The sequence below is a fragment of the Cricetulus griseus genome (genome assembly GCF_003668045.3).
Source record: "Cricetulus griseus strain 17A/GY chromosome 1 unlocalized genomic scaffold, alternate assembly CriGri-PICRH-1.0 chr1_0, whole genome shotgun sequence".
Lineage (NCBI taxonomy): Eukaryota > Metazoa > Chordata > Mammalia > Rodentia > Cricetidae > Cricetulus > Cricetulus griseus.
In genome coordinates this window covers 87,925,761-87,950,329 of record NW_023276806.1, presented here as the reverse complement: position 1 = coordinate 87,950,329, position 24,569 = coordinate 87,925,761, and the positions used below count along the sequence as shown (strand labels likewise).

The window sequence follows — 24,569 nt, the reverse complement described above, 5'->3', positions numbered from 1 at the left end:
TTCATTCTGAGTTAATGCATACATAAATGTAAAACAAGTCCAGGATTCACTTAACTTTGCTTTTTAAATTGTTGTCTGTGTGTATCAGTGTGGGCATGTGCATAGTCCTGCTGCATCCTAAAGTAGACATCAGATCACTGGAGCTGAGTTTTCAGGTGGTTGTGAACCTCCCTATGTGGTACTGGGAACCACATCTGAGTCCCTGTAAAAGGATACTTTCTCAACAGCTGAGCCATCTCTCTAGCCCAGATTTATTACCTTCTTTTTCTTGTTTTGTTTTGCTACCTTATAAATGTCTACTTGCTCCTTTTGTTGAAATCCTTCCTCTGAGGCTTTTTAAAACACCCAGTTGTCCATATTTGGATAGGCATTCTGTTTCTTACACCCACTTTATTGTTTTTTTTTTTATCATTCAACAGAAACAACTAAAAAAGAAGTTGATGGTTCAGTCCAATGCTGTTTCTGCAGTTTTATGACTAGGGTCTCCATGCTCTCACTAGGTCAGGTCAACTGTTTCTGCAGCACCATCTTGGCTCCTTTGCTCACTCCTCCTCCTTCTCTACAATTGGATTCCAGGAGTATGGTTCAGTGCTTAGCTGTGGGTGTCTGTTTCTGCTTCAAACAGCTACTGGATGAAGGCTCTAGGAATTGTAACCAAGGTAGACACCAATCTCATTATATGGGAAGGGCATCAATGGCATTTTCTCCACCGCTGCTTGGATTCTTAGTTGGGGTCATCCCTGTGGATCCCCTAACATTTCCCCTGTGCCAGACCTCTCTCCATACCTGTTCTGTCTCCCTCTATCAAGGCATCTCCTTTCTTGCTCTCCTCTCTTCCTCCCCTGTTTCAGTCCTCTTGTTCTCCTCTCCCCTCCCCTTCTTCCCTTTCTGCCTTCTTCCTCTCCATCCATGCCCTGTGCTTCCACTTTGCTCAGGAGTTCTTGTACTCCTCCCCTTCTTCAAGGGACTATGAAATCTTCTTTTGGGGTCCTCCTTGTTTCCTAGCTTCTCTGGCAGTGTGGATTGTGGACTGGTAATCCTTGCTCTGTGTCTAAAAATCATATATGAGTGAGTACATACCATGTTTATCTTTTTGTCACTGGGTTACCTCACTCAGGATGGTTTCTTCTAGTTCCACCCATTAGCCTGCAAATTTCAAGATTCCATTTTGTTTTGTTTTGTTTTGTTTTTCTGCTGAGTAGTACTCCATTGTGTAAATGTACCACATTTTCTTTATTCATTCTTCAGTTGAGGGGCATCTAGGTTGCTTCCAGGTTCTGGCTACTACAAATAATGCTGCTATGAATATAGTTGAAAGTATGTCCTTATTGTATGAATGTGCATTCTTTGGGTATATGCCCAAGAGAGGAATTGCTGGATCTTGAGGTAGACTGATTCCCATTTTCCTGAGAAACTGCCATACTGATTTCCAAAGTGGTTATACAAGCTTGCACTCCCACCAGCAATGGAGGACCGTTCCTCTTTCTCCACAGCCGCTCCAGCATAGACTGTCATTGGTGTTATTGATTTTAGCCAATCTGATAGGAGTAAGATGGTATCTCAAACCAAGCCTTCTGAATGTGGATGCCAGCTAGGAGACCAACACAGTCTATGGGACCTCTAACAGTGGAGCCAGTCTTTAACCCTAGAGCACAAATGGACTTTGGGAGCCCATTCCCTATGGAGGGATATTATTGCAGCCCAGATACAGCAAGGAGGGCGTAGGCCCTCCCCCAAACCATATGACAGCCTTTGAAGGTCCCTGGTGGAGCGCCTCACTATCCCTGGGGAGGAGTTGGGGGATGGGTTGGGGGGGTTGGTAGGGAACATGGGAATATGGCAGGGTGAGGGAATGGGGGGATGGATATGTAAATATGAGTAGTAATTAAAGAATTTAAATAAAAAGAAAACTGACTCTCCCTACCCTAGAAGCCATCAACTATAGCTCCTCAGTTGGGGTGGGGCTCATGAATTCCCCCCCCAAAAGAAGATGATGGGCATTTCACCTAAATGAATCCTGCCACTAGCATAAAGATCATTTGCTCATGAAATATTTGATAATTTAGAGAGGTCTACTGATGCATTTATGAACATTCCCAAGGCTTTATGGTAACAGATCTGGCTGCTATTCTACTAAAATATTTATTTTACCTAAATAGAAGACATGGGAAAATATGCCCACATTTTCCCTCAAGCCAATACATAGTTGTCTTACTTCTGACTCTGAGACTTCTAAAGAGAAGAGAAAGATAGTTGGCTCCCATCGGGCTCTTTTCTGCCCAAGCCTAGACAGAGACATACAACCAGGAACTCTGCTGGGGAACTTGGGAGCCTGCTCAGATTAAAATAATAGGAAGGGAGATCTAAAAAAAGCAAGTTAGTCCCTTTTAGGGACAGACCAAATCCAGATAGCCCCAGTTAGTCTCAGTCAGTCTTAAAGCTAAGTGCTGCGAGATTTGCTTCGTCTCCTTGGGCTTTATAGACCATGCACCTTTATAAACCCGCTTGTGCAGACATCCCCAGCCCCAAAATAGCTCTGCCCAAATCCAGTGAATCAGCCCTAAAATGCCGACGGCACCTGACAGTGACCAAGACTCTGCCTCAGGGAGCCTGCTGGCCTGTCAGACCAAGCGAGAGTACAGAATGGAAATGCCTGGAGAAGTTTTTACGTGCCCATGGAGTTTCGCTGCAGGAAACCACCAAGGCGAAGACAGGCATGGCATACAGGTACTGTTGACTGCAAAAAGATCCAAGCAGAAGCTGTACTGACACCAAAGGTCTTTGCCATTAAAGAATAAAGATTGAAATAGCTAGACAAGGTGTTAGGGAGAGAGAAAAACAAGTGGAGCTGGCCTTCTTCTCGAGTTCTTTTGCTTGCTTGCTTTTGCTTTAAGTTACCATTCTCTTGGCTCAAAGGGTTGCGCAAAAGAGAGTGAAGCACACCTGTGGAAGGTCCCAAGCTCCCTTCTGGAAGGAAGGTCTCTCATGCTGCCAGTACAAATAGGTTTGGCTTTGAGGAAGTAGGTGAGTGAGCAGCTTGAAATGAAGAATGTGGACTCGATTCTCCTCAAGGCAATTTATCATGTTGAGCAGAATGTTTTCCAATGCTGCCCAGGCTTCCACTGCTATGTTATCTTATTTTAAGCCTAAATCATGTGGGCTAGTTCCTTTTCCTCTTGAAATGACAGTGGTTTTTATCAACATGGTCCAAGAATAGTCCCTCTGCACTACCCTTTCAATACCATTATGTGGTAATGAAAGGGAGATTTTTTTTTGTCTTGATATGAGGTTGAGTGTGTAATCATTAGTTGTTCTGAAAAGGTGAATATTGTTTGATTTTTAAGCAATTTGTCCCATCTTCTGTAAGCTGTGCTACAGAATGTGAGAATCTGAGCATCTGCACAGGACCTTTCTCCTCCAGAGCCTGGAGATGGAGTAAAATCCACTTAGAAGGACAAGGATACCGAAAGCATCACCTATAAAGGATGCTTGTCCTAGCTAATGTCAAAACTTGAACTTCTCAGGGTGAGGATTTTTCTTTTCTTTTCTTTTCATGTACAAGCTGTCCCCAATGGCTTCACTTTCCCACTCCAAAGGTCTATTTTAGTAGAGTAGCTGCTGTTCTGATTTACCAGCTAATTTTATTAATAAAGCAATTTGCAATAATGTGGCTCCTCTCTGGAGAGCAACGTGTTTAACACAGATGGTTTATATAATAAAGGGCTGGTGCAGAGAGGTATGGACTTTTGTGAATGCTTAGGGAGCTAAGTACAGTCTACCCAGTGTTGCCTTAGAAGTGGGAAGAGTCTCCCCACCTGTCTAGGAGAACTCAACTTCACACACTGGGATGGGACACGTGCTGACCACTACTTACCGTCTCCCTTCTGACTTTGCATTAGGCAGGAGCCTTCTCACTCAACTTCCCCACATTTCCTCACTTTCTTCCCATGCTCCCCTTGATTCTCTGTGATGGCTGAGAAGGTGGTGTGTGCATGCAGATCAGGTGAAGGGGAGATGCATAGTTTCTCTGTGTTTGTCATAGGGTAGCTTGTGCTACCGAAGACTCTTATGTAACCCTTCAGAGAGTATGCCTCCTCCTTCAAAGTTCTTGTTCCAAAACCTCTCTACATCTAAGGGCTGTGTGTCATTGTTCAGATACAGATACATTCTAGGACAGTGCTTCTTAAGGGATGTGGCAACCAGGAACACTTTCTTCAGACAAATGAGAGTTGAGTTGCTTCAGCTACAGAGGGGTCTGGAGTCCACCTCTCTTGTGGCCAGTCAGCCTCTAGACTCCTCCTCAGCTGTGTCTGTGGATCCCACTCTTCACATGATTCTGGAATGTAGGTCTGAGGCAATTTTTCACTTTGCCTTGGTGAGCAAAGCTCTGTGATTTGGGGGATGTCTTGTGTAAATAAGCTCTTGGACAAAGACTTACAATCCTGGGTCACACTCCTCCAAGAAATTGGACCTTCAAGAACACTTTGCTAAACTTTGTGAATTTGAGAAGAAGGTCAAACTTGTCACTGTCCCCGTGAAACAGTCAAGACTTTGACTCATGATGAGTGTGCTGTGCTCTGACACATCTTCCTCATGCTCCCTTCATTGCACTTCTCCCAGTTTCAACAGTGTTTCCCTTCTTCCTTCAAGACAGCTATTAATCACACTTATCTAGGAGATTTGCTTTAACTGTTGAAGGGGGAGTTTAAGGGAAGCAGACTATGATTCTACCGGTTCCTCTTCAACTTGGCTTCTACCTTTATTTCTTACAAAAATAGTTGGTGCATGGTTAGGTCCAGACTTTTCTTTATTATAACATTTCCTCCCAGGCTAACAGGTGTGAGAAAGGACAATGGCTGTGTGAAGACATGTCTGTTTGACACTGTCCTTTCTATTTATTCTGAAAGATATCATTCTGTTTCATATGTAGTTGGAAGAAGATAAATTTTGGCATTAAGCAGACCAGAAGCTATATCCCAACTCTGCCAGTTTGAGAACTGAGATACTGACCTTGAAATGATGTATTGGATACCTAACACAAGTAGACACTCACTAAATTCAGGCTCTCTTCCCATTTACCTATAGTATCCGTTTGTCAGTCTGGGGGTGAGGGAAGATGCAAGTCCACCAGCTGAAACTCATAAGAGACTATTCTCAGGAGTAAAAGGCAACGACACATTACAGCATCACACAGTCCTTGTGGGTTCCATGTGAACTTCAGAGCCCTGCAGTCTGGGAACAGCAGAAGCTGCCGTCTTTTTCCTAATCTGGGCAAATGCCATTGCAGACTTCAGCCTAGGGCAGGGAATTCATCATCTCTAAGGGAGTGTTACTTTGTGTTCCCATGGAGACTGGGCACTATTTCTAACTAAAGTTGATCAGGAAAGGGGGATAAATCAGTAAATATGCAAAAAAATGTAGAAACTGAAAGTGTTTGAAAACGGTGAAAAGTGTACAAAGTTGGAGTGGAGATCCTTCTTTTAGCTTTGAATTCTCAGAAAAAATAGAAGTGTAAAAAATCTGTTGTATTTGGGGCTACAAAATAACCAATAAGAGAGAAGGCATTCCTAAGAGGCTGAACATTAACTATTTCTATTAAACATATTGAACTCTGAGGCAGATAGAAATCACACACCCAAGTCAAGATTAAACAAAAGATACAGAGGATCAGTTTTGAACAACACATAAGACATATCTAGACTGCTAAGAAACCATGTATATCTAGATTGAGGCAATTTGATTGTACTAATGGTGGCAGGAGGAACTGACATAGATGTAAAGTGAAATTCTAACCCAAGGGTCAGCAAGGTTTTCCTATAAGTAGTACATGATTTTTTTTAAGTAGTATTTTAAGTTTGAGGACCTAGTTGGCTTTTTTATTTGACTGTTGCACTCTCTGCTCCATTCCCTGCATCACAGCCTCTGCCTTTGCTCAGCATTTCACCCAGAAGGTGCACAATCATCCCCATCACCTAGCTGATCCTACCCTTAGGCTTTCCCCTCTCTTTCCCAGTATGGGCTGATCTTCCTCCATCTAAGTTAGCTGTGTGTGTGTGTGTGTGTGTGTGTGTGTGTGTGTGTGTGTGTGTGTTATCAAAGTTATGCTGTCATCGCCAGGAGGATGAAGATTAGAGCTTTTTCTGTTTTGTAATCTTGCAAAACATTTGCATTTCGGAAGTTCTCAATAGAAGTGAATTCTTAATTGAGGAGCATCCAGTCAGAAATTGGGGAGCAGAAAAAATACCAAAGAGCACAGAACCTCTGCTCTCCACTCACAGTACCCTAGCTCCCAGTTTTCTTCCCTATTAGGCATTCAGGTTATCTTGTTGTCTTTGCTGAGTCCTGAATTCCCTTTCTAGAAAGTGGACCCTAGTCAACATCACAGCAGTTTGTCATGGGCTGGGCTCACTCTTAAACATGTCTGTGGGCCCAACAAGAGCCTTGTCCCCATGCTGTCTAGTTCTCTTTGAACATGGGTGGGCAGGAAATTTGTATACTTACCATTTATTGCTTGCAAATAGACCAGGCCTTTCACACTATAGTCCAATTAGGGCTGGGATTCTCCATGCAGCTGAGTTTGGCTTTAAACTCAACGGTGAAAACCTTCTGACTCCTAGATACTAGGATTATAAACCTCAGTCACTGTATATGGCTCAACTTGAAATTTTGGAAAGAAACATGCATTAACTCTCTTTTAAAGATGGTCAGAAAATAAAAACACCTACAAATCGAATCTCACACAACCCTGGGCTCTTTGCTATTTCTCCCTCATTAATATTTACAAATTCATTGCTTGTCCTATTGGAGTAGATCTCTAGAAAATGCTACTTTCCCCCTCATGTCTTTTCACTTTACACATGGGTTCCCATTTGATCAAATTAAAATATGGGCTATTTTGTTCTTCGAATGGTTGTAATATGATGTTATATGTTATCAACACTGTGCTCTTAGTGCCTAGAATAAAAATATTTGAGTCAGAAGGAAATGAAAGAGACCAGGACTCCCAGCAGTTTGAGCTCCTCTCCTGCCAGCTTTCCCTAGTGTCTGATGGTATTGTCAGATTGGAGACTTCCTGGAGGTTTCTGACACATTATGTGAGTCAACTAAGCAAAACTACAGAATTTCTAGAAGGTAAGTGGAAACAGGAAGGAGAGCTGGCTGGTCCTAAAACCAAGAAGAGAGGGAAAGAAGCGTTCAGTCTACAGGGAGAGACAGGTCTAAGGCGATGAACATTCACCGTGCTCTTCACTGATAGTGCTCCTCCAAGAGACAAAAGGGGACTGAAGAAAGGCAAAGCAAAGTCAAGGGGCATTTTACCCAGCTCAAAGATTTTCTCAGATATGTCTGAGAACATTTGTTGCCTGCTGGTTTTCATTGATTAGAAATAATGATTCTAACTAACAAATGGGAAGCACGTTCCTCTCTAAACACCTTTCCTAAGGCTTTGTCATAATGAGGTCATGATAGCCTCACGGGATTTGCTCTCAGGCTCAGCCTCTCCCCTTTTCTGATCCCCATGTAGCTTCCTAGCCTAAACAACAAGAGGAACAAACACTGTGGGATAATAGCATTCACATTGAGGGCATGCAGAAGGTACCAGGAAGGCAATCCATTCTAATTCCCATAACATTGCAGGGCTGAGGCAGTGGGGAGGAGGAACATCATTTAGTATTAAAATTGAATTCACCATTGTGCTCCTGGTACACCCTCATCACATACCTTTCCCCATTAGTTCCCGTGGCCTGCTCTTTCCATGGGATGCTTGGCACACTCAGACCTGCTTTAAAAGTAGCTATGGCCATGTTTAAAAAACAATAGCCTAGAAAAATGCTGCCTGTACAGAAGTAATATTAAGACACGCTGACATGATTTATTTTAGGCCGGTCTAATTTGGGTCAGTCCTGGGGCCTGTGCTCATTTCTCTGAGCCTCTGGCTGTGTGCCTCTTACGATATTTCAGGAGGGATGTAGATGGCTCTGCGATGGATGGGGATCAGAATGTGTGTGACTTGAAATCGGATGCTGGTGGAGAACCAGAAAGACATAGAGAAGAGGCGTATTCAGTGCTGAATACCGTGCCTGGGGAACGGAACGGAAGTTCTGAAACAAGTACAGTTCTGCAGTGTAGCTTTGAAAAAGAAATGCACTTGAATTCGAACATGATTGTAGCTTGAAATAATGAGAGATGAAAATTCAATTTGTTTTGAAATTTCCACTGTGATTTTCTGGGGTTGCTTTGCTTATGATGAAAATGTCGGAGATTGAAGACGTAAAAATAACACTGAGTTACACGAACCATATTTTCTCATATGGAGGTCGTTGTTATATGGAGCTTGTTGTTCAAATATCTGAAAAAGACAGATACTTTGAAACCTGACTTTCCTAACTAAGGAGTTACCATAGACCAAATTATCCACCCAGTCTCATCCCCCCCCCAAGTCCTTCTGCATTGCTTTTGAATGTCGGTAGGGTGCGCTATTTCATAAAGAAAAGGAAGCCTTCCCATTCCTTGGAATGAAGCTAGTAGGATGTTTTTGTTTGTTTTCTAGAATGTATAGAGTTAGCCTGATTGTGTCAACAAGAAATTATCATAGTAAGAAAAAAATGTAACAGATTATGTCCGGCATATTCCTGGGTTTCTGAAAAGCCCAGATGCTATAGCTGGTTTATTATAACCTAGCCCAATTAGGTGTTTTATTATTTTAACTTTAATTTTTAAAATTTTGGATTCTTGAGAATTACACAACACACACACACACACACACACACACACACACACACACACACACACACACACCATACACACAATGCAATATTATCATATCCACTCCCTAAATTTCTCTCCAATTCCCTCTGCATTTCCTTCAACATGCCCCCTCCCAATTTCATCTCCTCTTCCTCTTTCCCTGTCTCCTCTTCTTCTATACTCCATTGTGTCCAATTAGTGATATCCATTCGCTATCACGAGTGTGTGGAGCCATACTGGATCACGAGACACCTACTAGTGGTGGAACCCTCATAAAACAATGGTCCTGAGTCTCCCAGCAGCTACGAACCGTCCATAGCTTCTCCTCAGTAAGGAGTAAGGTCTTGAGAGCTCCTCCTCCACCTGTGCTGGAGATTTGGCTGGCTTGATCTTATATAGGTCTTGTGCAGATAGCCACGGCTGCTGGGAGTTCACGAGTGCAGGAGCACTGCCATGTCCAGAAGCATTTCACAGTATTCCTCCCCGTCCTCTGTCTTTCCCGTTCTTTCTGCCTACTCTTCCACATTGTTCTCTGGGACTTGGCAGGAGTAGGGGGTTGATAAAGCTGTTCCATTTAGGGTTAAACATCCAGTTTCTTATTCTCAGAACCTCCACCAATTATGCATCTCTGCACTGACTGCTGCTCTCTCCAAAAAGAAGCTGCTGGACCAAGACTGAAAATGACCCCAGCTTATGGGCATAAACATAAATATTGAGAAGGCAATCTGAGAGCATTGCCATTTATAAAAACAACAACAGCTGATTTCATTGCCACTAGGAAATGAAATCAACCTGTATGCCCATCCACAGATGAATAATTTAGAGAAATGAGGCACATATACGCAATGAAGTATTATTCAATTGTAAAAAAAAATGGCATGCTGAAATTTGCATGTAAATGGATGAAACAGGAAAAATAGTATACTGAGTAAAGTATCTCAGGGGCAGAAAGACAAATGCCACATGTCCTCCTGTATGTGTTTAACTTGAAGCACAAGTTTCAGAAGCCAGGAAAGGGCTTTAGGAAGGAGGCATGTTAAGGAGAGGGTACAGTAGATTACAGGCAAAATGAAAGCAGAGAGGTGCAATACTGGGGATTGGAAGCAGGAGGCAGTACAGGAGTACAGGGAATACCAAGATGTGAGGGTAGAGGGTTAACCAAAAGGAAAGTTTATGAGAAGCCCCAGAGAAACCTGATGACTTACAACCTAGTTAAAATGTAATTGGGGGACTAGTAGAATGAATTTGATATGAAACAAGAGGGAGTAGTCTTTAAAGGATTAAGTGGGGTACATGAAGGAGAGCAGGGAGCAGTGGGTTATTAACCCAGCTGAAGTGGTATAAAGTTATAAAAACCCAGTATTTAGTAAACTAATTTCAAAATATAACTTTATAAAATAAAGAGTTCAAACAGAACCATCCTGCAGAGGTAGACAGCACTGCTCCTGAAAAGACATGGGCTATTAAATAAAACTCATAATGTAAGACTTGAGACACTTCCTTAACAAGTCAGACAGGCCCCAAATGTCTCCAAAAACAATTTAGGTTATTGCCGTTGCCCTTGGTAACCCACCATAACTGCATGGCCCTATTGCTGAAGACACCTGTTTTAGTCACCATTCTATTGATGTGAAGAGACACTAGGACCACAGCAACTCTTACAAAAGAAAGCATTCAATTAGGGTTAGCTTGAGATGGTTTAGTGCATTATCATCATGGTGGGAAACGTGGCCGCACACAGGCAGACATGGTACAGACGCAAGTAACCGAGAGTTCTACATCACTCTAGTCTTGGCATAGGCTTTTGAAACCTCAAAGCTCATGCTAGTGACACACTTCTCTCAACAAGGCCATATCTACTCCAACAAGGCCACACCTCCTAATCCTTCTCAGGCAGTGCCACAACCAAATGACCTAGCATTCAAACAATGAGTCTACTGAGGCCATTCTCATTCAAACCACCACTACACCATAATGCATTTTGCGTGCAGGAAACAGAGAAATCAGTCTCAAATAAACCAGGAAGCCTCTTCCCTGATGGATAGCTTTTATAGTGCCAGAAGATGCCATTTAGACTACTGAAGAAAAATGACATCAGTATTCTTACCAACACTGGACCATGCATGCTACAATACTGACCTGGTGTGCAAGGTGTGCCCACTGTTGTAATAGTGGCATGCATGATTGTTATGGGGTAACTAACCACTATCTGACAGGGTATGAGGCCATCTCTACAGCAGGGACTTTCACTGTTGGTACTGAAATCCTGGTCAAAAGCCCCATACCATCTATAGTACATCCGCTGGTAGAGTTTCCAAAAAGGTCAGTTGAGTGTTTTACAGAGCAAATAGTGTATGTTCAGAAGTTTCCTAGCTGAGTATCTAAAGGTATACTACCAACTCCAAAGCATGGCTGACTGAGAAAAGAAAAGCAGACTTTTCATTCCCAGCTATAGTTGTTACTTTATTTTCATTGGCCTGACAAAAATACCTAGCAAAAGAATCTTAAAGAAAAAGCAGTTTATTTTGGCTGAGTGAATACCATCTACCATGGCAGGGAAGGTATAGCAGGGAGACACTTTAATTAAGGTTGTGGCAGTGGGAACTTGAGACAATTGGTCACATTGTACCACAGTTGCCAGAGTATGTCTGCCATGTGTTCATCTGGAACTTCAGACTAAACTGTAGCGCTTTTTCAAGAGAACGCTGGCATTAGGAAAACGAAATCAAATGAACTCAGTCATTTGTGTTCCTTTAGTTGCAGTACATCCTCCTCAGAGAGGTGGTGCTCGTGGTCTGCGTACAGAGGCGTCACCAAGTGCTTCATCAAACAGGGCAGGGGGAACGCTAACTGGCTCTGTCTGGGAGGACAGTGAGGTGAGGACTGCCAAAGCAGGTACCACAAGCTTGTGCATCCTTTCGGTGTGAGCCACAAATGAGTGGGGCCAGGAAACAAGCCCAAAGGGTAGAGCAGAAGACAAAGAGAGTTGGCCGCCGGGAAAGAATGGCTTCTAGCAGAGGTCCTAGAGGTCCTCTGATAACCACCAGATGACTGTTATACACACATGCTGGAACCATGAGCCTCTCCTCTACCACTCTATTATCTTCCCCATGACTTGCCCATCAGTCCTGTTGGATATCTCTCTAGATGTACTTTTTCTTCATATGTTCCTATCCCAATGTTACTATAAATAGGATGATCATCACAGTTTAACAAGTAATATAATGTCCCAAAAGCTGGGGACAGGAGGGGCTCTTGTTTGGGATTCCTAGTTGATTTACCAGTTGAGTTCAAATATAAACACACTAGAGGGTTTTCTCTAGTGTAATTGTTGATGACTATGAGTTCTAATTAAATCTTATTGTTCTTGCTGTGTGCTAGCCTTTTCCACTAAACATCTGGACTAAAAGTGAGGAACTCTCTTTGGTGATTGGCAACCTCAGAGTGGGCTTTAGTGCTATCACCAGACCCATGGGTTTTCTCACTTCAGTCTAGCCCTAGTCTACTACCCTGGCGAGGCTACCTGACTCTGCCCCATTTAGATGAGCAGAAACTTGCATTGTTACTAGGACTAGGCAATGCACTGGGAAGATCATGCATTTTCACATCCCAGTTTTACCCAAAAGATACAAATGAGTTTCAGTGAGAGTGGGGCAGGCTTAGTTTTCTTCTTCTGAGCCTTCTATATGAGCAGCTCCTCTTTAAGGTCTTCTGCTCCTAACCTCTTGTTCATCATTTCTTGGTTCTGGGTTGCTATGAGTTAAATACTTCCTCTGATTTATCTCATGATTATTTGATTTGATTTGATTCAACTAGGAGATTGAAAAGCAGGCTCATGTGGTATTAATATGTATTGTATAATGTATTGGTGGAATTATTTTTATGAAGTTATTTATTTCATCAGTAATTGTTCATTCTTGGTTTAGTACAGTATTTTTTTACCATCTAGACTTTTGTCATAAAAATACTATGAGTTTATTCCTTCATTCAACAGGCATTCACTGTGTGTTGACCTTGTGTTACAGTTTTCTTGCATTGGAGAAACAGCAGTGAACACACAGGTTTTGTTAGCCAATTTCTTGAGTATTTCATTCTAATGAGGGCAGGACAGATAACAAAATGAAGAAAGAAATACATAATACTTCAAGTAGGTAAGCACATGATTGGTGAACAGGTATAATTTTTAACAGTATAGCCAGTGAAGACATCACTGAAAAGATAGAATTTGAACAAAGCAAGTGAAAAGTGAGTGTATGTTTTTTGTTTTTTTATTTGAGGGGGGTAAAATCCTGTACATAGAAGGAAAAAAATCTCTAAAGGAGAAATGTCAAAGCTGCCAAAAATACAAGAATAGAGTGGATGGATGGTGGAATAGCAATGTATGGCATGAAGAAGATAAGGGGAAGCACACTGACTTCAGATGGTCCCCTCAGGTCTCACAGAATGCAGCAAAGACATTATAGTCATAGTTATAATTCATCATAACTATAGAAGATTAAAACTAGCATGGGGAAAAGGAATATAGGCACAGTGCTTCAAACTTCTCTTTCCTAGTAGTACTGTGGATATTCCTCCCTGCAGCAATGCCTGCAACATTCATGGAGCAGTCCCAACCAATACAACTCAATTAAAATGTTGTGCTCAGAAATTTTATTGGAGTTTTGGCCTGTAGATATGATAGCTACCTGTGTGGCTGACTTTAGTTTTTATCCTTTGTATAGGTGGCGCTGACCGTGGGTAGTCCAGGGTATCCATCATAACTAAACACAGATCATAGTCAGTACAGTATAGCCTAGGGTTTCTGGTAGATAGCCACACATTTATAGGGCAGGGCATCCTAAGGCTTAGAGGTTTAACTTGCAGGAGTTGAGGGCAAGGGGCCAGATCTTTCTTTGGGCAGTTAATCACTTATTGTATGAGTCAGACTGAAGGGCTTTATAGGTTATTTTAAAGACTTTATCTTCTATTCTGAGTGCAATGGGAACATCTGTGAGTACCGATCATGGGAGTAACTGAATTGAGCTATTTTTAACAGGTTTATCTAAATGTTAAGATGTGAAATAGGCTGAAAGATAATCTGGGCATATTAGTTACATTTCCATGACCAAAAGCAACTTAAGGAAGAGATTTTTTAGCTTCTAATCCCTGAGGGTGAGAGTCCATAATCATAGGAAGGCGTGGCACCAAGCACCCAAAGAGGGATCTGAAAGATGACCTCTCAACTTCATACAGGAAACACATACAAAGAGGAAACAGGCACTGAGGTGAGGCTCCACCTCCTAAAGGTTCCACAATCCCCCAAACAGCCACACTAACCGGGGACCAAGTGTCAAATACATGAGTCCAAGGGGGACATTTTTTACTTAAACTACAACACCAAGGAATAACAACTTGGACCAGGGTGGGAATGGAAAGAAGTAGCTGGATTCTGGTTCTATTTTAAGAGTTGTCAAGAGGATTTGCAAATAAATTGAATTATTTGGAGGTTCTTGGGTGGACAACTGGGAAAGTCAAGTGTCTTAAATTGAAAGACACCGGTCTGGAGGGAGCTGTTTTTAGATATGTTCGGTTACAAAGCCTGTTCACCAGCACAGGAAAATGTCAAACAGAAAATTCCTGGGCTAGAGATTTATATCCAAGTTGTTAAGGTATAAATCTTGAAGCTATTCTATTGGGAGGATGTGAAGCCATGGGATAAGCAAAAGGCATAGAAAGAAAAAGAGGGAAAGTTCTCCCGTATTAAGAAATAAGGAGGATAAAACAGGAGCAGATAAGGCTTGTGAGTGAGTAAGCAGGGCAGGAAGCAAGGAACCAGAGTGTAGAGTTAAGACATTTCCCAAACAATGCAGGAGGGAGAGGCTACTCTGTCACGGTCTCTGATGGGTCAAGGGAGTAGTGAGGGAAACCATTGGGTACAGGAGCACAGAGCCATTTTTAATAAGAGCAGATCAAAGTCATATGCATACACATACCTACAAATGTATACACATATGCACATACTCACATATACACACATACATATATATGCCTACGCATATGCTCACATACATATACACAAACATACATATTCATATACACACATATGCATACAATATGCACATGCATACATATGCATACATATACATATGCATACAGAGACACACACACATACTTATACACACAGAGAGACAATCTTGCTAGGACAAGGAAAGACCCATCTATGTAAGCAGTGACAGTTGAAAAGTAAGTTCTGAGCTCTTAAAATTCTGACTAGCATTCATCCCGCAGCATCTCTGATCTTTCTTCTACCTGAGAACATGCAGAAAGAACATTGTAGCTAGAAACTTAAATCAGCCCATTCCCTGACCATAATTAAAGAGGACAGTTTTCTTATATGTTATATAATTTTTATGACATAGGAATAATCTGTTTGCCTCATAAAACAATTTGTTTTCTGCTTCTCTCCAGAGAGAAGGAAGGCATGGCATGTAGCCTTGCTTTGTGACATTTGGGATGCAGTGTTCTCTCTGTTTTGGCATCTGGTTGGTATTCTTTACCATGGATTTCCTCTTCTAAGTTGCAAACTCTAATTTACATTGTTTGGAATGTATGTATGTATGAAGTGTTCAATATCAATAAAATTTCTCTTAGATTGGTCCATATAGTACTTCTGAAATCAAAATACATAGAAATTACACTTATGAACAGATACAGTTAAATTTTTACATAGAAAAAAGAATTTTACACAGAAAATAGAATGAAATAAAACCAAATACTAGTTGTTATTTTGACATTGAAGAAAAATGGACTTGCCACCTTTCTATTCTTGGTAGCCAAGTTACTTTAATGATAGAAATAATGATTGCAATTAAAATAAATAAGTTTAACATTAATGCCATTACATTTTAAGAATTTAAGACATAAATGCATATAAGGTTATTCTGGAAATTTTGGGAGCCCCATGTTGGATGCCATGTACTACAAGGGAAACTGGGGTCCTATTTTGGAATTCTTCATCTCATTAATAAAAGAACTTAAAAAGCAAACTCCCCAAGTCTTCTCAAGGGTGTTTGTCAGTCAGTAGTATTTATTATGGATAGAAGGGCTGAGACAGTTTCACAAATAGCAGATAAAACCCTGGGAATTCCAGCCACATCAGTGACAATAGCATAGGAAAGAAGATGAAGAGTTCCAGTGATTCAACAGGAGCTGAGGACTCCAAAACCCATCGCTTAGCACTCTTACATGAACAGGAGGCAGAGAGTTCCAGAAAGCCATGAGAAGCTAAAGACCACAATACCTGAAGCTCTAAACTATAACACTAGAAGGCAGCTGTAGAGTTCTAGAAAAAAAATAAAGGTCAGAACCTTCAAGGTGTTAAGACCATAAAAGATGGGCAACATATGGAGAAAGCATAAAGGCAGAGAAGCAACAACTGGTAAATAAGAGGCTTCTAGGAACTGAAAGCAGGAGCCAAGACGGTAAGGACAGCAAATCCCAGTTACAATAAGAGCTCAAGAGGACTACTATGGTCTAAAGAGCTACTGTATCATACCCAGGCTCCTGAGCTCTGACTAGGTGCTGGATTTCAGCACTCTAAACCCACAGCAATAAGCCCAGAGCATCTGCATCAATAGGCCTCCAGGCCATAGGCCTCTCAATCAAGGCCCAACCATGAGCCTTTGCAGGTTATGGCCCTCAGGGTGCTAAAAGAGCGGCCCTTTGCCTGTCTCTGATTTCCATCTGCACAGAGAACAAAAATGAACGTCTGACCATTTTTGAAAATCACACTTTATTCGTTTCCAGGAGGAAAAATGCTTGCCCTGCAAGCACAACCTTTCTTTTCATTCCTTGGATTCGTTGGGTATCTTATTCCTTCTGAACCACCCAGCACATGCCATTGCCTGGAGCTGATAGTCATGAATGAGGACTGCAGCTGCTCTTGAGCTTCCCAGATTGCTGACAAACAGAAAACCGGAATGTTCTCATTTGGAGGAGAGAGGAACAGATTATGGTGGGGCAGACTATATTTGCCAACCCCATTTCCTCCTGATCAAGTCTGGAGAGGCAGATGTGGAATGAACTCACAGCTATAAAGAGAGTCTAGCTGGTGGCCTGTCACCTGGAAGTTGGTAATGGTCATGAACTCAAGGGTCATGCACTTTCCACAGAATATCATTGTGTTTCTATGTCATGTCACTGAGTTTTGGATCTGGTTCTTGGCTCTTCTTCTGTGCTAACGTGTGTGTGTGTGTGTGTGTGTGTGTGTGTGTGTGTGTGTGTGTGTATAAGGGGATATTTTCCTTTATTAGGTAATTTCCCAAGAGGCTTTTTCTACTTAATCACACCACTGAAATATGCAGAAATCTTATCTCATTTTAACCAAAAATAAAAAGGACAATATTGACTTTAAAAGATATTTAATTTGCCACAGAAAGTGATGCATTTTTAATGTAGAACACATTAAAAACTCATAAAGCGGTTTATTTATAAGGCAGTTAGCTCATATCTCCAATAAATAGAGTTAGGTCTGTCAATTACTCAGTAAAGGAAATTAATCCAAATGCCATTTTCATCCTGTATCTAGTCAAGGTTCTGCTCCCTTCACACACAGTCTCTGTAGGCAGGAGTAAGTGCACAGAACTCTAGAATTTGAGGGGATACCAGACACATGGAGAAATTTCCTCCATTGAATTTACAAATGAGTTTTCTGAGACCTGGAGAGGCTTAGACAGCAGCCTAGTGGTCACATGGATGACTTGCCAAGTTCCTGCTACGAGTTTGCACCAAGGTTTTGGATCAGTGGTTTGTTCTTTGCAAAATAAAACTGTTCAAATAAACAAAAATGTACTGAGCACCCGCTGTGTCTGGGTAGCATCACTGAGCTCTCGATGAAGGACACTATGGCACCTTCCCTATAGACACTCCAAGAGCAGTCCCTAGGGCACCTCAGGAGCAGGAAACTACAGCTTTCATTCATCAGTATCCTCCTCCCCTCCCTCTTCCTCCTTGCTCTTTAGCTTCCCTTCAAGGATGCCCAGTGGTGGGCTTTCTCCTTCCAAGGCCTGAAGAGGCCTCCTTGTGAGGGAAATGCTAGAAGATGAGCTTAAGAAGCAAGCAAGTTTCTTGAAGGTTTCAGAAGCTGACTTTGAACTGTTGAAGGATTTTCAGGCGAGAAATGAGGAGATCAAACTGACTTCCTAAAGAAATACCACCAAACGACTTCTGCATAGAAAATGCACGTAGGAGAGTCATGCTCTTAGACTAGGTGAGAAGACAGATAATCATCAGCACAGTAAGAGGAGGAAAGCACAGGTAGATGCTCTGGACTGCATGAGTGGGGTGCTTTCTGGTACAACTTTCTGGTCATTGATTTCTGACTTTCATTTCCACACGAACATTGATAGACTGTCTCCAAGGGAAATACGCACTGCATAGATCTAATTAGGCACAGAGGTTTGCCTCAGCAGCGGCATCAAGAGTCAAGCAGAAGGGCTGAGCAGCTCAGCAGCTGCAATCACTTTGGCTCTTACTGTCTCTAAAGTATTTCCATAGATTCCCTTAAATCATGCTAATTCTCATTCACATGAAAGAAAATTTCAGATTTTCAGAGAAAGAGAATGAGCCCTTGAACCATCGAGTCTTTTCTTCCTTTTCTGACTTTAAAGCACTTCCTGTAATGCCTATATTCCTAAGGCAATTCTCTCATCAGCACAATTTAGTAGCTCAGAGCAACTCCAATGTATTGCCTTTAGATAGCTAAGGCTTCGTATGACACTTGCCCATGACTGTGCTTCCTCAGGCATTGAGGTGTCTAATGGGCACAGGTTCCACAACTCAGAGTGTGCCCGAGGTCTGTGGGTCCACTGCATTGCCTTCACACCACCATCTCTTACCTTTCCACTTCTACTCTTCCACACCCCACCACAAACACACATACACTCTTTACTTGCCTTCAAAAAACCCTATGGCCTATTTGTGTTTGCTACTCTGCAGCACTTTTGGGAAAACTTTTATTTAGAATGAAAATGAAAGATGAAGTAACTTGTACACACTCACACCCCATCCCCCACCCAGTCCAACCCCAGAAGACTTCATTGGTAAAAATGTGCTACCTGCCCTCCAGTTGCTACATACACTTGAGGTCGGCTCCTGTCACCAGCTGTCTTCCTCTCCCTCGTGACTCTGTGCCATAATAAGTTAAGATCTAAGAGCAATTCAATTTTTTGCATCTTCCTTTTGGATTTAGACAGCCATAGACACATTTTGAACATGTTTTTATTCTAGCCACATATCAATTCTGTGTAACCTATCAGGTGAGTCTACATAAGCAAAGCGGTGAGCGTGACACTTTTCATAAAGTGGTTGGTCGTTGACTTAATTAGCCTCAAGGTATACACCTCAGCCACAGGAAAGTGAGTGAAGAATTATTTACTGACAAGGTAGCTTAACCTTGTTCATAAAAATAACATAAGCTCTAACTGTCTGTATTTAAGAAGCTATCCATATGAGTAGTTTTGGATTTTTTGGTCTAGATATAGAGATGCTCTAAGAATTCACAAGATCACAGAATATCAAGAAAACTGTGATTAGGGTATCCGATGGCCACTGTTTACCACTAACCTTTGCTAACCTTTGAACAACTTAAAGCTGAAGTGGTTTCATCATTTGAAATCACATAGTAGCCTTCTAAACATTGCCTAAAACCAAGCTGAATGGAAAGACTATCTAAGATATACGTACAATGAATTTATTTTAGCAATGAAGACAGAGGAAAAAGCAACACTTCCATCATGGCTGCCTATTTCTGCCAATTTTAGATCTGTCAGTTATTCAGCCAACTATCTTGTTTAATAGACACAAATCAGAAAACCAAGGAAAATCATCCTATAAAATCACCAGTTGTGGAATGCAGAGCATTCGGTAGCTCTGAAATCAATAACTAATTAATTGCAAATGGAGTTATAACAAAATAGTTCAGAAATACTGCATTTAATGTTTATTTTTAGCTTATGCAGTAGTATTTTAAAAATACTACTACTCATGGTGGATTGTAAGGCAGCTACTTAGAATCTGTGGCTTATAAAGTTAATTATCCTGAAACTAAGACAAAGTTGTAGCTTCCTCACAAGCATCAGCTAAATTTCAAGTGTCTGTGTGAGTCCAGTGTCTAAGTGATGGCAGGGAACATGTAAACTCTGTCTACCACCATCAGAGCCCTGGTCTTTAAAACACAGGCAAGCAGCCCAGGCTCAAAACCCTTAAAGTGGCCTGTGCTTTCATGAGATTTTTACAGGTTTCCATGTGAACAATGTCACTTAAAAAATAACCAAAGTTCCCTATCTTGAGTCAGAAGTGGGGCCGTTAGATGTGTCAGCTAATGTGAGCCTTGTCGTAAAGGTATGGAAGCCTTGCTCTAAAAGTTATTACCTGGCAGTGGAGCTGATTTAGTAACTTGTAAACAAAACTGTTAAGGAAAAGATGTCAGGATGTATTCAGCAAAAGCATTTTGATACATACTGTTCTGCATATCCACCTATAATTCAAGCCATCGAGGAGCATCATGTTGTCCTAGTGATTTAATCCCCACCATAAGCACATTCCTGACACCAGCTTAATTTCGTGATTAGGGAAAGAGATACATGGGCTGTTGCCTTTATTTGTGTTGACTCATTTCCAGCCATAACTTCTGGTAGTGTGTAGATTCTTAGGGAAAAAAGCACTTCTAATTCGGCTTTCATCTTGCTAATTCATTATCTTTTGCAGTAGTGACAACCTTAGTACAGAATTATCAATCAAGGCCAAATGTTGTTTGAGTGCCACAGCATGAAGATTCATTCAGTGTGCATACAACCTTGATGATCTACAAAGTGATTCATTGCCTGTTTCCCTGTCTTCCAACTGAGTCACAGGGTGTTAATGAATACTAATGTACAAAGTCCCTACTAGGCACCCAGCCTGCAAAGTCTTGCATATTTATGCTTCTTAGCTTTAACTGACTCTCAACCTTGGGTGGCAGGAAACATTGCCTTTCGGAATTAATTATCTAAATAAAGTGAATTAATTTGGAAAGTATGAAGAATGGCTTGCTACCCCTCTCTGCCTCTTGATAGTGTGTTCAATTGTTTGACAGTTCCCATGTGACTGGACAAATGAAAGAGGAAAACAAAGATGAGTATCCTCGGAGACAAAAGAGAGCAATGCCAACAGAGGCCTCATCAATCTTTAGATCCTTCTATGCATAAACAGGGGATGGCCCAATGCCATAAACAAGGTAGCGTTTTGAGAAGAACTCATCCTTCCCCACAGTGTTGCACTGACTCTGCTCCCACATGGGCCTCTGCTACGAATTAACTGTGTACATGATGATTGTCTTTTACTGCCTTGAAGATGCCCGGAGCGAACAGACCTTATTCTTATTCAGTTTGTATTTCTGGCAAGTAGTATGGAGCTTGGTGTATGAACTGTTTATTTGCCCAGAAGAAGAAAAGTAAATGTAACAGAAAAAAGATCTATAGAGAAGCTCTACTGTTCATTCACAGAGAAAAATGTTATACTGAGTCTATCAGTTACTCTTGTCACTGCTGGGACAAAATATGTGGTAAAAGCAACTGAAGGAAGGACAGGATTGCTTTGCTTTGGTTCATGGTTAGAAGTATAGCCCACCAGTATAGAAAACTCAAGGCTGCATCCTGTCTCAGTCAGGAAACAGAGATAGATACAACCAGCACTTTGCTTGTTTTTTTTTTTTTTTCTGTTTAAACTCAGTCCCAGACTTCAGTTCTGGAATCTTGTTGACCCTTTAGCATGGGGTTTCCCATCTCAATTAACAGCCTAGAAATTTAGTCACAGGTATACCCAAAGGCTTGTCTCCTAAGTGAGCCTAAATCTGTCAAGTTGACAATATTAATTTTCACACAAATCTTTGGTGGGTTGAGTGTTTTCGGTAGCCAAATTGAGAAAGACATTCACTATGGATTTTTAAAAAGCGTTTGACTGTTTCATACATATATCTATTGAGTTTGGGGTACTTTGTATCCCATAAACCATGATCTTAATCATGCAGTGCCAAGTAACAGTTTTTTAAAAGAATATTTCCTTGTGGGGAGAGCCTAGAGGTTTGGCTTAGCTGTTAAGAGGGCAAGTTGCTTTTCCAGGGGACCTAGGCTTCAGTTTCCAGCACAGCACCCACGTATTGTGTCACAATCCCCAAGTTGATTTCCAGGGCATCTGACTCTTTCTTCTAATTTCTCCTGGCACCAGGGCACACACATGGTGCATATAGATACATGCATGCAAACACTCACACATAGAATAAAAGAAAAAAAGTTTAAAAATTTAAAAGAATATTTCTAGTGAAAAAATTTAAACATTTTGTACCAACAATACTCATTGTTTAAGATGTCTCTTAGCCTAGCAAAACAGAAAATGAATCTTATCTACTTTCCAAATAGCAATAGCTGTTTTATGCAATGACATCAATAGAACAAAAGCATCATTATCAAAAGTGGTGTTTGCTTAAAACAACTAGTTTCATAACTGAAAGAAAAAAGTCAGTGGATATCAATGTTAGTTATAGCCTTAAAAAAAATCTTTGATGCTGTAAAGTGATGTGAGGAACAGCCACAAAAGAGACAGGGAGAGTGTGGCTTAGTTCTAGTATTTCTGTGGAAAAATTGAGTTGTTTGGGGCCTGATCTCTTAGGATCTCATTTTCACACCAATTGAATGAAAGAATGTATCTCTTACTTTAGTGTTGCTGTTATAAAATACCTGATCTAAATTACTTTCTGGGGAAATATTTATTTTAGCTCACAAGTTTAGAGGGTTTTCTGGGGAAATATTTATTTTAGCTCACAAGTTTAGAGGGTTTAGCCAATGGTCCTTTGGCTTCCTTTCTGGGCATTTATGGAGGAAGTGCATCATGCACGTGGAAGTACGTGGCTGGGGCTTCTCATCTCGTGATGAGGTCTGGAAGTAGAGAATGGGAAAGATAACAGGGACTATGTATAACTCCCAGTAACTTACTTCCTGAAAAAATAATTAATTGTGATTCTCCAATTTGTTTTACATAATAGAAGCCTTTTATAACGACAGGGAATGATTTTAAGTCTAACATGCCACAAATTATGATGTATGTCCCTCTTTAAGAAGAAACTGGCAGAAAGCCTAGCTGAGGATGAGTAAGAGAAGAGTGGCTGTTCCTGCACTGTATGGATTTTCCTTCTTTAGCTGTTTTTGTCTCATAGAATATTTGGGTATTTCCATCTGGTCTTTTCTTTCAGCCTCTGTCCAAAGCTCCTTTTAAGCTTAATTTATTGGTCCATTGCTTTTCCTGAGAGGACATTCCTTCTCCAGTCACCTAAGACTGACATCTTGTCTCTGGTTTCTCACTTTTTGGTATTATTAGGTTCAAGCAAATATGTTTTCTGATCATCTGAATGGTTCTGCAAACTGGGTGATGCCCTGATGTCTGGGGGTGGGCTGGAGAAAACCTAGTCTTCCAGAACACTCCTGAGTTACAGCTCAAAGTTTCCTCTAGGCTTTCTGTGCTTTTACCAGTTATGTTGTGTTTACTTTGTGAGACACAGATGGAAAAATTTCCAGTTGATTAAAGAGTAAGTGCCTAGATCCACTATTATCAAATGGAAGAATCGAGTCATAGTCACGCACTCCTACACATTGGTTCCCATTTATATAATTTAGACCTATGACACCCTTTCCAGGTATCGTAGTCATAACCACTGACTCTTACGAAAGCAATCTGTCTGTCTCCTTTTTATAAATACCATTGAATAATAATAACTTTCCCAAGAATCTGAATGCATATAACTTCATTTTAAATGTAAAGTTCTCCCCAGTGGTCTTTCAGCCATGGATGAGTTATCACTGACTACAAAGTGGAATTCTTGAAAGATTTCCTTGAGGGGAATTGGTATAGCATGAAGGAAAGAGATTAATGCTTTTCATTTAATAGCAATATTTATTTTAAGAAAATTTCACATCACTAGGACTAATAAAGAACAAGAATGTGAAATATGTTTTCCCTGAAGACAGTCCTTCCGGTCTGCATAACATTCTCTGCTAATAAAACAACATAGGAGAGTTGGATGTGCATATGCTCTAGTGCTGTGCATCTATTTCAAGGGCTCTCCATTTTACCTGTACCCACAGACAGCTGAAAATATGTTTGAAAATAAATGACTAGAATGTCTAACCTAATGATAGATTCCAATTTGTAAAGCATCTTTGTAAACTCACTCTGGCAGGGATTTTTCAAGATGGAGAATTCATTTAAAGATATATGTTTTAGACAAGGAGAACTTTTCTAAGTCACTTTGTTACTTCCCAAACATGTTTAACTTTGATACTGTGAACTGGATGTTCTATTTCTTGGCACTGTTTACTACAACATAGTTTTTATACACAGACCACCACCAACAACAACAATAGCAAAGGAATTCTAGGAAAGATTCATGACCTAGGAACAAGGTAAACATGTTATGTTCAATGTATTCCCACAGCCTGGAAAATTCCTTGGTATCTGAGTTCATCAGAAGGTATGGATATTATGACAAACACTAATACCCTCTGGTGGAGAATGACAGGGGAACAGTAAAATTTCACAACAGATTTTCTTCATTATTGTCCTGTTACTTAATTCAAATACATTTTCTCATTCTCTCTCTCTCTACCTTCCTTCCTTTCTCTCTCTTTCTGTTTTCTTTCTTTTTTCTCTCTCCCTACCTTCCTCTCCCTCTCTTTTTTAAAAAGAAAGGGTTTCTCTGTATATCCCTGGCTATCCTAGAATTTGCTCTGGCCTAGAATAGACCAGGCCATCCTCCA

General features: G+C 41.0%; 1 protein-coding gene across 3 annotated transcripts in view; it reads left to right on the top strand.

The window, feature by feature from the left end:
* Window positions 1-24,569, top strand: part of Kcnab1 (potassium voltage-gated channel subfamily A member regulatory beta subunit 1) — a 388,290-nt gene that overhangs the window by 16,827 nt on the left and 346,894 nt on the right. Inside the window, exon 1 of one of the 3 annotated variants that reach the window (XM_035450520.1) lies at window positions 2,486-2,727. The exons of the other annotated variants lie outside the window; for them this stretch is intronic. Within the exon in view, the coding sequence (XP_035306411.1) occupies window positions 2,486-2,727 (242 nt within the window). Of the gene's footprint in view, window positions 1-2,485; window positions 2,728-24,569 lie in introns of those variants that run through there. 3 annotated transcript variants of the gene reach the window in all.